General features: G+C 36.7%; 1 protein-coding gene across 1 annotated transcript; it reads right to left on the reverse strand.

Moving 5' to 3' along the window:
- Nucleotides 1-346: 346 nt before the first annotated feature.
- LOC140510993 (olfactory receptor 4C3D-like) lies at nt 347-9,695 on the reverse strand. Its single transcript, XM_072619964.1, has 2 exons — nt 8,798-9,695; nt 347-432 (listed from the first exon to the last, which is right to left on the reverse strand). Exons 1-2 carry the CDS (start codon nt 9,693-9,695, stop codon nt 347-349), a joined length of 984 nt encoding a protein of 327 aa, XP_072476065.1.
- Nucleotides 9,696-14,764: the final 5,069 nt, after the last annotated feature.

Genomic DNA, 14,764 nt, shown 5'->3' on the forward strand with positions numbered 1-14,764 from the left:
TTGCATTTCTGCATGGCTTACTTTCTTGGACATATGGCTTCTGGGACAGACTTGCAAACATGACTGATGATCATGGTGGTAGGGAAGGAGGGATTAACATATTGCTATTCTTATTGCTATCTCTGCCAATTGATTGACATGATTAGTTGTTGTCCTTTATGGAAGAGGACCAAAATGTCACTATTGTAAAGTCAACTGGCAAAGTTGACTGTGACTAATCAGACTTAAATAAGCTTGGAAAGCCTTACTTCAAGCTCAGCACAAAGAGTCCTTGTGAACATTGAGAGTGAATTCTCTAAATTTGTATATATCATATTTCTTTTGACCTGTACCAAATCTGCCTTGCTTATAGAACACAATACCTTCTCTGATTAGGGCACTCCAATCCTGTTCTGGTGTCTCCCATGTCCAACAATCTATTCCAAAGTTTTTAAGAGAGACCTTGGAAGTGTATATGTATGGCTTTTTTTTCCTGACTGCCATCTAAGCACTTGCCTTGTGTGAGTTCTCCACCAAATAGTCTTTCAGGGAAGCATACGTTTGACATTGTACCAATATGAACACTCCATTAGAGTTGTATTCTCTACAGTAGAGTTTCAATACTTGGCAATTTAGTTCGAGTAAGGACCTTAGTGTATGGTATTCTGTAAATAAGTAAAAAAAAAAAACCCACTGGAAGCAGTGTATAGGAAACAGAAAAGTTTTTTAGACTTGAGGTAGAGAGGAAAACATTGCAGTAATGTAGGGGAGAGTTTGCAATGTCATGAGCAAGGTAGTACTTTTGAGTGGAGAAAAGGGCTGAATGTTATAAGGGATATGGAAAAAAACAAACCAGATACGTTGATACACTTTTTGTGAACATGTGAACTGATTCAATCATTCTGGGAAGCAATTTTGAACTATACACAAAAATGTTACTGAATAATGCATACACTTGCACCCAGAAAGAAAGAGGAAAAAGTTATATGTGTACAAAAATACTTATATAAGATTCCACACTAGTTATTCTGTTGGGAGGAAAAAGAAAAATGAAATTAAGTAGATGCTCATCAATTAAGGAATGGCATAGCAAATTGTGAATACCAAATGAAATAGCATCGTACTTTGCTGTAAGAAATAAGGTAGTAAGGGGATTCATAGAGACATGAAAAAGCTTTTATAAACTGAGGCAAAGTGAAGCCAGATGAACCAGAAGAATACTTTTTACTATAATATGAATGCTATATATTAAACAATTTTGAAAAAAATACATAAGCTGATGAGAAATGAAATGAGCTAAATCAAGAGAATTAATATAATAAAAGCAATATACAAATAACTTTGTAATTCGTGAAAAATAACTCTGGTCAATACAGAGACAGATAGAAGATAGAGAAAAAATAGATGCAGATGATATAGATAGCTGTGAGTAATCTACATAGAAATAAGAGTTAAACTCATGGGAACTAAGGAGGTTATCAAGGCACATTGTAGACAGAAAGGAAAAGACGGCCTGGGAATATACATTGGCAAACTCGGATTCTATTTGATCTTAGAAATAATAGGAAAAAAACTGAAATTTATTGAGTAGAGGAATAACATGGTCAAATCTGATCTTTAGGAAAATTAATTTTATGACCTTACAGGTCAATAATGAGACAATTTCTGTAATGTTAAAAATGTGAAGTCTTTCGTTCATGATCAAGATGCAATTTCGAAATACAGAACATGGGAGCATTAGTTAGACAACACTTCTGCCCCAAATGTTTTTCTGGATTTCAGTGGACCACGAACTCTTTATGAATGAATTATCATTCGGCAGCCACATGAGATAAAGTGATCTTGTGCTTCATTGCACTCATATTTGGAAACAGAAAAGTGATAATGATGCAAACCACCCTGCTGACAAAATATCTGGATACGTGTATTCAATTCAGAAAAGACATTTTGACAGGCATTGGAATATTGCTAAACTCAAAAAGGAAAGTAATTGAGGTGGCAAAAGGTCTCAGGATGTTTTCCTAGGAAGATTGTTTGTGGGAACTGGTGAAATATAGACTGGAGAACAGAAGTTATCAGGAAAACAAAACTGGTACTAGCAAGCATTTGAAAGGAACTTGGAATGAAATAGGATAAAGATTTACTATTTGAATCTACAGGGTAGAAATAGGGAAAATAGGATGGATTCCCAGAGAGACAAATCTGGATTTGGTGCAAACCAGCCAGCAAGCAAACAATAAATGAAACTTTAAAAGAATTCCCTTCACAGAGAGGACAAAAAGAGATAATATTTGTTAATCACTTAGCAGATAGTAGGCATTTAATAAATTCCTGTTTCCTTCATTATTATGATGTAATTTTTTTTTATCTCTATCAAGAATAGCTCCTTTCACACTTTTGAAAGATAGTATGTCTGCAAAAGTGCCCCCTCCTGTTCCTGCTCTCTCAGAAAAAATCTATTTCTTATTTAGTTTTGCTAAATTCCTTCACTACTATGACCACCTCTTCCACCACTATAGTTACCATTTGCCTGTAGAAGTGACTACAGAGTTGACCTTGAAACCCAGAAGACCTAGATCCATTGAAATTGTTATTTCTCCTTCATGCTTTGACAGATACAAGCTGATGGATAATGGATGGGTCATTTAACTTATAGTCTAAGTAAGTTAATGAGACTATAAATTGTAGAAAAGGCTCATATCTGCATCCCTCCGTCCCTCCGTCCCTCTCTCCCTCTCTCTCTCTCTCTCTCTCTCTCTCATTCGCTCTCTCTCTTTCCCCCCAGCTTTCTCTGTCTGTCTTTCTCAATGTCTCTGTTTCAATCTCTGTCACTCTTTCCTTATATGTTTCTGTCTCTAACTCTCTATTTGCCTTTCCTTCTTTTGCCATTCAATCATTTATATATGTATTTATATATTACATATGTATACACGTATGCACATATATACATATATATTACATTTATATATTACAATAGATGACATTCTGGATTGAAGAGCAATATTAAGCTATTAGTCAATAAATGAGTTGATTAAAAAATTAATAGGTGCATATATGTGTGTGAGGAGGCATGTATGTATGTCTATATATATAGATATAGATATAACTAGTACTTCAAGCTAAGAATACCTCTTTCCTTCTTATTAGAAAAATAATTCTTTTTTATGTTCTATTTTATTTTTATTTACTTTGTTAAGTATTTCCTAATTACATTTGAATTTGATTCAAGCCTTAGTACTTGCCAACATTGTGTCTGACACCTTTCCTCTGTATCTGTCTACAAGAATGGCGTGAAAGATTACTAACTACTTTGATAAAATCTCAGTAAGCCATAAATGTAACTTGAATCCAGTCAAAAGAAAAGAGAAAAGAAATGAGGTTATTCTGGCTTGATCTTGATGATATTATGTAGGCTTTTGGTGACCATCATTTTTTTTCTAGATATTCACTATTCCTTTAAAAATATATTCTGTAATTTTTTCTCCCTGTAATTTTACTTTCTTTATCTTAAAAATCATGATATTTGTTATTTACACTTCTGTAGGAATATTTCTACCAATCTTTATAATCTTGAAGAAATCACTAATAGTGACAGTAATGATAGCTACCACTTTTTTAAAAAGTACTTTAAAGTGTAGTTCATCTTGTTTTTGTAAACTGGACTCATCAAAGGCAACAAGATGCCATCTTTCTCTCTCCTTACTTATGCATCTACTCCTTTTTAATCATTTGTGTGCTCTTTTCTAGTCTAAAGATCATTCTCTTTTTTAGAGAAAATAGACACAAAAGGTGAGTTGCTCTGAATTCTGTCATGAGTTATCCCATCAGCCACAACAAGTCGTTATATTCTTTCTTTGATCTACTTTCTCTAATATAACTATTGAAAAGTGCCTTTTTTGTTGTTCTTAGATCTCTTCACCAGTGTCAGTTCGTTCTAAACTTTAACACTTCTTGTACTATTTTTTAAATTTCTTTTTTAAATTTAAATTTATTTAAGTTTTCAACATTCATATCCACAAAATTTTGGGTTCCAAATTTTCTCTCCATTTCTCCCCTTCCCCCACCGCAAAATGCCGAGCATTCTAATTACCCATATCACCAATCTGTCCTCCCTTCTAACATCCCTCTCTTCCCTTATCCCCACCTTCTCTTTTGTCCTATAGGGCAAGAAAACTTTCTATACCCCATCACCTGTGTTTCTTATTTCCTAGTTGCAAAAGCAATACTCAACAGTTGTTCCTAAAACTTTGAGTTTCAACTTGTCTTCATCTCTCCCTCCCCATCCATTCCCTTTGGGAAGGGAAGCAATTCAACATAGGCCATATCTGTGTAGTTTTGCAAATGACTTCCATAATAGTCATGTTGTGTAAGACTAACTATATTTCACTCCATCCTATACTTCCCCTTATTTCTTCTACTCTCTCTTTTGATCCTGTCCCTCCTCAACAATGTTGACTTCTAAATGCTCCCTCCTCCCACTGCCCTCCCTTCCATCATCCCCCGACCCTGCTTATCCCCTTCTCCCCCGCTTTCCTGTATTGTAAGATTGGTTTTCATACCAATATGAGTGTGCATTTTATTCCTTTCTGTAGTTGAATGTTCTGAGAGTAAGCTTCATGTTTTTCTCTCACCTCCCCTCTTTTTCACTCCACTGAAAAGTCTTTTACTTGTCTATTTTGTGAGAGATAATTTGCCCCATTCCATTTCTCCCTTTCTCCTCCCAATATATGTCTCTCTCACTGCTTAATTTCATTTTTTAAGATATAATCTCATCTTATTCGATTCACCCTGTGCTCTGTGTGTGTGTGTGTGTGTGTGTGTGTATTCCAACAAAAAACCCAGATACTAAAAAAGTGTCAAGAGTTACAAATATTGTCTTTCCATGTAGGAATGTAAACAGTTCAACTTTAGTAATTCCCTTATGATTTCTCTTTGCTGTTTACCTTTTCATGCTTCTCTTCATTCTTGTGTTGGAAAGTCAAATTTTCTTTTCAGCTCTGGTCTTTTCATCAAGAATGCTTGAAAATCCTCTATCTCATTGAAAGACCATTTTTCCCCTGAAGTATTATATTCAGTTTTGCTGGGTAGGTGATTCTTGGTTTTAGTCCTAGTTCCTTTGCCTTCTGGAATATCATATTCCACACCCTTCAATTCCTTCATGTGGAAGCTGCTAGATCTTGTGTTATCCTGATTGTATTTCCACAATACTTGAATTGTTTCTTTCTAGCTGCTTGCAGTATTTTCTCCTTGACCTGGGAACTTTGAATTTTGCCCCAGTGTTCTTTGGAGTTTCTCTTTTTGGATCTCTTTCAGGAGATGACTGGTGAATTCTTTCAATATTTATTTTGCCCCCTGGTTCTAGACTATCAGGGCAGTTTTCCTTGATAATTTCATGAAAGATGATGTCTAGGCTCTTTTTTTGATCATGGCTTTCTGGGAGTCCCATAACTTCCAAATTGTCTCTCCTGGATCTTTCTTCCAGGTCAGTTGTTTTTCCAATGAGATATTTCACATTATCTTCCATTTTTTCACTCTTTTGGTTTTGTTTTGTGATTTCTTGGTTTCTCATAAAGTCATTAGCCTCCATCTGTTCCATTCTAATTTTGAAAGAACTATTTTCTTCAGTGAGCTTTTGAACCTCCTTTTCCATTTGGCTGATTCTGCTTTTTAAAGCGTTCTTCTCCTCATTGTCTTTTTGAACCTCTTTTGCCAATTGAGTTAGCCTATTTTTAAAGGTGTTATTTTCTTCAGCATTTTTTGGGTCTCCTTTAGCAAGATGTTGACCCACTTTTCATGCTTTTCTTGCATGTCTCTCATTTCTCTTCCCAGTTTTTCCTCCACCTCTCTAACTTGATTTTCAAAATCCTTTTTGAGCTCTTCCATGGCCTGAGACCACTGAATATTTATTTTGGATATTTGGGATACAGAAGCCTTGACTTTTATGTCTTTCCCTGATGGCAAACATTGTTCTTCCTCATGGGAAAGGATGGGAGAAGATATCTGTTCACCAAGAAAGTAACCTTCTATAGTCTTATTTTTTCCCTTTTTGTGCATTTTCCCAACCAGTTACTTGACTTTTGGGTTCTTTGTCAAGAGTATGGTATACTCTGGGAATCTGTAAGATCTCAGTTCCTCCAAAGTGGCACAGTCCAGCGTGTACTCTGGTCTGTGAGAAGGAAGAGATTTTTGTGCCCAGAATCTTAGCAGTTTCCTCTCCACAGCCACTTGACCTCTAGTTCTGCCAGCTCCCTTATGGATTCTACACAGGGCTGAGGTAATATTCAGCTCCTCAGTGCCCCCAGGGTTTTTTATGATCCAACAATGGATGCTGGCCACTGTGAGAACTGCTACTGCCTGCCAGATGTGGCTTCTGCTGCCAGCTGCTGCCTGAGACCAGAGATATGGGAAGGCCCTTCTCCCTCCCCAGCTAGCTGAAAAAACCCTTCACTGACTTTGGCACCTGTGGGTTGAGGGATCTGGGAACAGCTGCTACTGGGACTGGCGATTCTGCAACTGGAGATTCTGCCCCCAAAGGCTGTTGGTGTGCTGTGCCTCACGGTGAAGGCTGGGCTGGGCTCTGCTCTGTGTCCAGTGCAACAGACCTTTCCTGTAGGCCTTTCAGGTCATCCTGGACTGGAAATCTCCTTCATTCTGTTGTTCTCCACTTCAGGTGCTCCAAAATTTGTTGATAGTCCCTCTCTACAGGTATTTTTTGGGCTGTGTTTGGAGAGCCTGCATTTGTATGTCTTTCTACTCTGCCATCTTGGCTCTGCCCCCTAGACAAATAATTCTTAAGGTACAGTATGAATTCCAGGCATAAGAATCATTCATTGAACCCAAAACAATTTATTAAATACCTGTCTGCCAAGTAACAATTCTAGGAACAGGCAGTAGAAAATACCCAAGGCTTTTATTAGAAACAATGTTTGCACTCATTCACTTTAGATTCTCAGCTGAAACTATGTTTCCATTGTATCATAATGTAAGAATGATAGCATAGTAACTGAGACTCAAGAGAAGAAAATGATTTGTTTAAATTCATAGAGCTAGGAAGAGGCAGAATCAGTTTTTCAACATTGTATCCTCAGTTTCCAGTCTTACTCTTTTGGAAATTCAACACTCCATGTCTAGATTATAGCATAATGGATTTGGCCTAGTTGCAGAAATAGCCCTTTCCCTGAAAGTTAACCATGAATTTTAGAAATGTGTTGCTCTCTTGAAAAAACAAATTATGAATGACAGGGCCAAACCCCGTCAGCCTATATTTTCCAGTTTCTTTTTACTTGGTGAGATAGGTAGATAGACATAAACACACTGACATGGAAACACACACACACACCACACAGGTATATATATATATATATATATATATATATATATATATATATATATATATATATTATATATATGTATGTAGAGGTATATATATGTATATATATGTATATATATGTATGTATGTATGTATGTATGTACATATACATACAGTCTGTCTGTCTGTGTTGGTCCTTCGTTTAAGAAGACCATGGCATTAGAGAAATGATATCGTTACTTGCACTTGACTTTTTTTTGAGTGAGGGAGGGCTGTGCAAAGTCACTAATCTCACTTTCTTCTCCTGAGCCATCTGGGTCCAATGACCAGATATTTATCATTGTATCAGAATGACTGGAGATAGCCCAGGATGCAATAGGAGACCTTGGCCTTTTTAAGATGACCTTTTCAGGTACTCATTTAGAGGGAGGTAACACCCTACAGATGCATATACAGAAACAGATACAGATATACATGTGTAATTTAATGGAAGTCATGAAGCTATTTAGAGAAAACATGATTTTTAAAAATTTTTCTCTTTGGGGGAAAAGGTTAATGGGTTATTTATATAACCTTCCATCTATCCCTGTGGGAAGCTTTCATTTTTACTAGAAAAGAGGCAGTATATTGCCTCACTCTACCCTTCCTTACTACCCAAGAACTTCTACTTTCTTTTCCACTAGTCTGCCAATACATAATAAAGCCTCATATTAAACTGGCTGTGGTTGGTTATAAAATTCTCCCTTCAAAGCAATGTCACAGATCTGAGTTTCAAAACATTCTTAGGGTCATAGGATCACTCCAACCTGGAGTGGTAAAATATTTACCCGAAGTCTTGGGCATGCAAATCGCAGTGCTGAGATTGGAATTTTTTCTTCTAGTTCTTACATTTAATTGTCATAAAATAGCTTGAAAGTGTTTATTATGTGCCAGGTAATATACAAGTACAAGATAAGAAAGAAAGGTCTAGAAATGGACAGTGACATGCCAAGGTCATAGTACTAATGCATGTCCCTTCCTAACTTTATGTTCATGAGTTAGTAATGTGATTTAAGGCCTCAATTTTCTTATTTGTGAAATAAGGTAATGGGCAGAAAGTGATTCCTTAAATGACTGTCAGCTTTAATAATCTATTTAAGTCTATAATATAAACATATGTATGTATATATATTATACATTAATAATAAATATAAATAATTTAATTCTATTTAATTTGATTTAAATTTTATTTAATTCACAAAACAGGTAATGGGATAGTTGACAATAGGGTGCAATCGTTTTAGAATGCAACGGGTTTCTAGCCCACTCCACGATCCCATATCTATATGGCCAAAATCTTGATTCTGTTTAATCAACTTCAAAATTAGTTTTTATTGGATATTCTCCCCCAAATGACTGTTTTTTGTGTATTATAATCACAGAGTATTATCTGTCTGTATTTATGCAAATGCAAACAGTCCCTTAGAATCACTGGGAAGTAGAAGTGACCCTTTTTTTTAAGCAAATTCCTCATGGAATTTTTCACTTCTGTGTTCCTCACTGTGTATATTATAGGATTTAACATGGGGGTAAAAATAGCAAAAAACACAGTGACTAACTTGTCTATAGGATAGGTACACACAGGTCGTGTGTAGGTGAAGATACAAGGCACAAAGAACAAGACAACCACAAGGAAATGGGAACCACAGGTAGAGAGGGCTTTGTGCCTCCCCTCTGAGCTGTGTGTCTTTAGGGAGCACAAAATGACAACATAGGAGACAAGCAACATAGAAAAAATCAGCATGCACATGACTCCACTGTTAGCAGCCACAACCATCCCCAGCACGTAGGTTTCAGTACAGGCAAGTTTCAGCAATGGGAAGAGGTCACACATGAAGTGATCGATGACATTGGGGCCACAGAAGGGTAGGTGGATCATGAAGAGGATCTGAGCAGTGGCATGTACTATGCCACCCACCCAGACCACTGAGACCAACAGGTGGCATACACGAGGACACATAATAGTCGTGTAGTGCAAGGGTTTGCATATGGCGACATAGCGGTCATAGGCCATGACAATGAGGAGGATGATCTCTGAGCCCCCAAGTAAATGCTCCACAAATAGCTGAGTGAGACAACCATTGAAGGAGATAGTTCTCCTGTGATAAAGCAAGTCGATAATCATCTTAGGGGTGGTGACAGAGGTATAGCAGGCATCAATAAAGGACAAATAAGTAAGGAAGAAGTACATGGGAGCTGAAAGGGTGGGGCTTAAAGCAATGGTGACTACTACGAACAGGTTGGCCATGGCAGTGAAGAGGAAGATGAATAAAAATACAACAAAGAATATTTTCTGCAGCTGTGGGTTTTGGGTAAGTCCCAGGAGGATAAATTCTGTCACATTGTTTGGAGAGTCAGAGTGTTCCATTCAGGGAAGGAAGACTTCAGTGAAAACCAGTCTACCTAGAAAGAGGGGAACACATACCTGATTAATGACATCTGTGCCATAGTCTGATTCTCCAAAGGACAGAAATCACAGGGTCCTAATTTAAGAGTTCATAAGGATCTTATAAAGCATGGAGCCTAACTTCATTTTGTAGAAGAGGAAATTGGGTGCCCAATACATTATGCAACTTAAGCAAGTTAATTCAAACCAGTAAGTTACACAGAGTTGACATTTGAACTGTGGATGTGTGATTCTTAAATCCTCACTTTTTCCAGTGCGTTATGTCAATCTCTAAATTCTGAAGTAGGAAGAGTTTTGTTTCTTAGTTTTTATACACCATTCTTCTCCTGCTTACATTCACTACCCTTCATGCTTTCATTCTGTGGCACTCCTTGAAAAGTATGGCACTTACTTTGTCACAATTGAAAGTACACTGGCCTTAAAACCAGAGAAGCTAAGTGTGGACCTTGGTTTCCATTAACTAGCATTGAAATCTTGGAAAATTAAGCTGGTCTCTCTGAGCCTCAGTTTCTTGATCTCTTAAACAAAACCATTTGGTTTACAGCATCTCTTAGGGATAATATATGAGTTTAAGAGTGAACTAAAGCAATAAAGGATGAGGAAAATTCTCCCAATTTATCATTTGCTCTTAGCTTGACCTTTAAGAGAATCTTGCACCCTAGTTTCTGGTCTAAAAGTAAGACACTAATCCACCAGCTAGATGGCATAGTGGAGAGACCTGTAGTCAGGATGACCTGGGTTCAAATACTGTGTCAGACACGTATGAGGTACATATTAAAGTGATTTTCTATATCTCCATGTAAGTTTCCTCATCTGGAAATGTAGGATAATCTCATAGTTGTTCCCAGAATCAAATAAGGTGAAGTGCTTCCCAATTCTTCAAGTGTTTCTTTCAAGCCAGTGGAGTCCTAAGCATTTATTTTAGTTTTAGAGAATCATAAGGAGATTAAAGAGTTAATATACTTTAAGAAAAGAATACATAGAAACCTCCCATTTTCAGTTTTATTCTCAGAAGTAAACTGGTAGCTCATTATTGTGTTTCTTTGCAGATACATAAAAATAAAACTGAATGTAGTCACTATCTGCTGAGTTTTTAATTTCAGTTTAATAAGAAAAGAGAACATCATGAGGAAAATGTGGATAAATTCTGTTTACACAAGATTACAACTCTTTGAACTCTATTGCAAAATTTCCTTTTTAACATAATTATATTTAAATAAAAATGTATTTACTAAATTGTATTGTACGATACAATACCCTAAATTACATTGTACAATAGAATTGCAATACCTAAATATTGAATTGTTACTCCTTCCAGTGGAAGGACATTCTCTAACGGGTTTTTGGTACTTTTTTATGTCTAAATATGATTACTTATAGAAGAGTTCTATATACTTTTGAATTATTTCCATATTGTCTGACTTTCTGTGACCTCATTTCGTGTTTTCTTTGCAAAGATACCGAAGTGGGGTTTTCCTGACTCCAGGTCTGAAGCTCTGTCCACTGCACTGCCTAGCTGCCCCCAATACACACACTAACTGTTTTTTAATTATTTGCTGTACTATTTTATGAATCAACCATCTTATCCATCAGACAAGTTCTCAGCCTGCAACCCCACTCCTTTCTTGTCTCTGCACTGTTTGTTTTCAAACCTTCTCTTCTCTGCCTTTCCTTATCATCAATACTCTACCATTTCTGTCTCTTGGGTAATTCCAGCTTGAGATTAGAGTGGAGAAAACCCAATATAGTCAAGTAACCAATTCATTTAATCAATTTCCCTCTTTTTCTCAAAGCAAGGCAGAGTTAAAATTAACTTTTTATTAAAAAGTTATTATTTTTTTTGCTATTCTTTTGCCTTTCAAAGACAAATGAACAAAGAACTAACTGGATATCAATCATGATTAAATTCATGCTCATACACGCACTTTTTTCATTCTCTTTTTGGCTTCCAAACAGGTCCTTTCTGCATTAAGTATAAAACAGTGTTTAGAAGTTCAAAACAATAATACTGATCAGCTACTGGCATTTTGTAGTTGTTATTTTTTCTAATAATTTACAAAGTCTTTCAGTCACTTTAACAGTAGAAATAGGGATTGAAAAGAAAAAAAGTAGACTCAAATTAGAAGCCTTAAAGGGTTTAAACAATGACTGTGTAACTTTATATCTTTGGGAAAAAATCATTTCATCTCTCTGGGCTTCTCCTTCCTCATCTTTTAAATGAATAAATGATCTCTAAGTGCCCTTCTGTCTTGAAATTCTGTGATCAATATAGATAAGTATAAGTTTGGCTACCTCAATTGTATAGATGACGAAAAGGTGATTCAGCGAAAAACGACTTGTCAAGGTCACCTTGGACAAACGATTTTAATTGGATCTTCTGCCCTATGCCCCCATGCATTCTTCTCTCTCTCACTCACTTTATGTCTCTCTCTCTCTCTCTCTCTCTCTCTCTCTCTCTCTCTCTCTCTCTCTCTCTCTCTTTCTCTCTCCCTCTCTCTCTCTCTCTCTCTCTCTTTGTCTCTCTTACATACACACACATCACATCATTGAGTAATATGACAAAGCTCGACCGATGACATTTTTACAGCAGCAGAATTATAAATATGTGTGTATGGGTGTCTATGTGTGTGTGCTTGGGTAGTGATGTTTCCAGAATTTCCAGTCTGAGGAGAGGTATAAGTGTACTGACTGAAGACAAAAACAAAGAAACTTTTTAAATAAATATATGATATAACCCCCAAGACATAAGAATTCTCCTTTCAGGTTACATTTATATGTTTATCTGTTCACACATCTTCACCAGTTAATGAATTGTTAACATCACTGAGCAGACTGGGAGAGAGACCTGCAAAGATAAAATGCTCTGTAATATTCTGGGATAATATTGTATATCCACCACCGTGTCTACCTAGTCTCTTGTAAAGAATCTGCTCGGTTACATCTTCACTCTAGAGGGTCAAAACGTATTACCTTTTGTTAATTCTAAGTTTCACCTGTGAGACTGTCGTACCGTGCTCCTCAGTTAGGCCCACTACCCAGATAGCCACCTGACTATGATAGAGTTATAGTGAACAGTGGGAAGAAAAAAAATGTGACCCATGAAGAGTTGGATGTCTCAGCTACAATTCTTCTGTTCATTAATGAACATAACCTTTAAGGGCTTCTTCAGAAAATGTCTTTCTATGGAGTTTCAGAACACGTGTTGTTTTGCAGAATAAGTTTTTTTGAAGTATCTTCATCTGTTGTAGGTAATGAGTTCTCCAGAGCATTTCAATCTAATTAGATAAACTTGGTGAACGTGTAAATGTTCTTATTACTTCACTAAACATTAGACTAGAATTTTGGAAGTGCTAAAATATTGGGGTTTCCTATTTTGCTTATGTCTAGAAGAGAACAATGCATTTTCTTTTTTTTTCTTTTTCTTTTTTTTTTTTTTTGCTGGAATGAAAAGAGATGTTTTATTTTGACAAAATCAAATCCAATGTATGATTGAGACTGGGCAACATTGGGAAAAAAAGGATTCTGCATGGATACCTAATTTCAAAAACTCAAAGCTATGATTCTAATTTGTTTTATGTCTTTAAACATTAGATTTTCACAAGAACCTTTGCTTGATTTACAGAGGTGAAGATAAACATCAGATACTTGGCTGAGAGACAAAAAAGTCAAATCTGAGTTGTTCTAAGGTTCCTGGTCACTCTGTGAGGCTGATCTTAGAATTTGCATTCTTTAATTTTCTTTTTTTTTTTATTAGACTTTTAACATTTATTTTCACACAATTTTGGGTTACAAATTTTCTCCCCTTCCCCCCCCCCAGACCCAAGCTTTCTAATTGCCCCTGTGACCTATCTGCTCTCTCCTCTATCCTCCCTCCCTGCCCTTGTCTCCGTCTTCTCTTTTGTCCTGTAGGGCCAGATAGCTTTCTTGACCCCTTAACCTGCATTTCTTGTTACCCAGTGGTAAGAACATTACATTTGGTCCTAACACTTTGAGTTCCGACTTCTTTAGCTCCCTCCCTCTCTACCCCTTCCCCTTGGAAGACAGGCAGTTCAATATAGGCCATATCTGTTTAGTTTTGCAAATGATTTCCATACTAGTTGTGTTGTATAGGACTAACTATATTTCCCTCCATCCTGTCCTGTCCCCCATTACTTCTATTTTCTTATGGTCCTTTCCCTCCCCATGAGTGTCGACCTCGTATTGCATTCTCCTCCCCATGCTCTCCCCTCTATCCTCCCCCCAATCCTGCTTGTGCCCCTGTCCCCCACTCTCCTGTATTATGAGATAGGTTTTCCTATCAAAATGAGTGTGCATTATATTCTTTCCTTTAGTGGAATGTGATGAGAGTAGACCTCATGTTTTTCTCTTGCCTCCCCTCTTTATCCCACCACTAATAAGTCTTTTGCTTGCCTCTTTTATGAGAGATAATTTGCCCCATATAACTTCTCCCTTTCTCCTCCCAATATTTCTCTCTCACTGCTTGATTTCATTTTTTTTAATATATGATCCCATCCTCTTCAATTCACTCTGTGCACTCTGTCTCTATGTATGTGTGCGTGTGTGCATGTGTGTGTGTGTGTACTCCCACCCAGTGCCCAGATACTGAAATGTTTCAAGAGTTACAAATATTGTCTTTCCATGTAGGAATGTAAAAAGTTCAACTTTAGTAAGTCCCTTATGATTTCTCTTTGCTGTTCGCCTTTTCATGGTTCTCTTCATTCTTGTGTTAGAAAGTCAAATTTTCTTTCCAGCTCTGGTCTTTTCATCAGGAAAATTTGAAAGTCTTCTATTTCATTGAAAGACCATTTTTTCTCCTGAAGTATTATACTCAGTTTTGCTGGGTAGGTGATTCTTGGCTTCAGTCCTAGTTCCTTTGACTTCTGGAATATCCTATTCCATTCCCTTCTATCCCTCAATGTAGAAGGTGCCAGGTCTTGTACTATCCTGATTGTATTTCCACAATACTTGAATTGTTTCTTTCTAGCTGCTTGCAATATTTTCTCTTTCATCTGGGAATTCTGGAATTTGGC

Source organism: Notamacropus eugenii, chromosome 6 (assembly GCF_028372415.1).
Source record: "Notamacropus eugenii isolate mMacEug1 chromosome 6, mMacEug1.pri_v2, whole genome shotgun sequence".
In the NCBI taxonomy this organism is placed as follows: domain Eukaryota; kingdom Metazoa; phylum Chordata; class Mammalia; order Diprotodontia; family Macropodidae; genus Notamacropus; species Notamacropus eugenii.

Excerpts from the sequence above, each read along its gene's own strand:
- LOC140510993 (XM_072619964.1), bottom strand. The coding sequence starts at position 9,695 with ATGGAACACTCTGACTCTCCAAACAATGTGACAGAATTTATCCTCCTG. Across the intron at positions 433-8,797 it reads AGAAGTGAAAAATTCCATGA|AAAAACTTTGGAATAGATTG; the intron begins GGAATTTGCTTA and ends AAGGTCTCTCTT.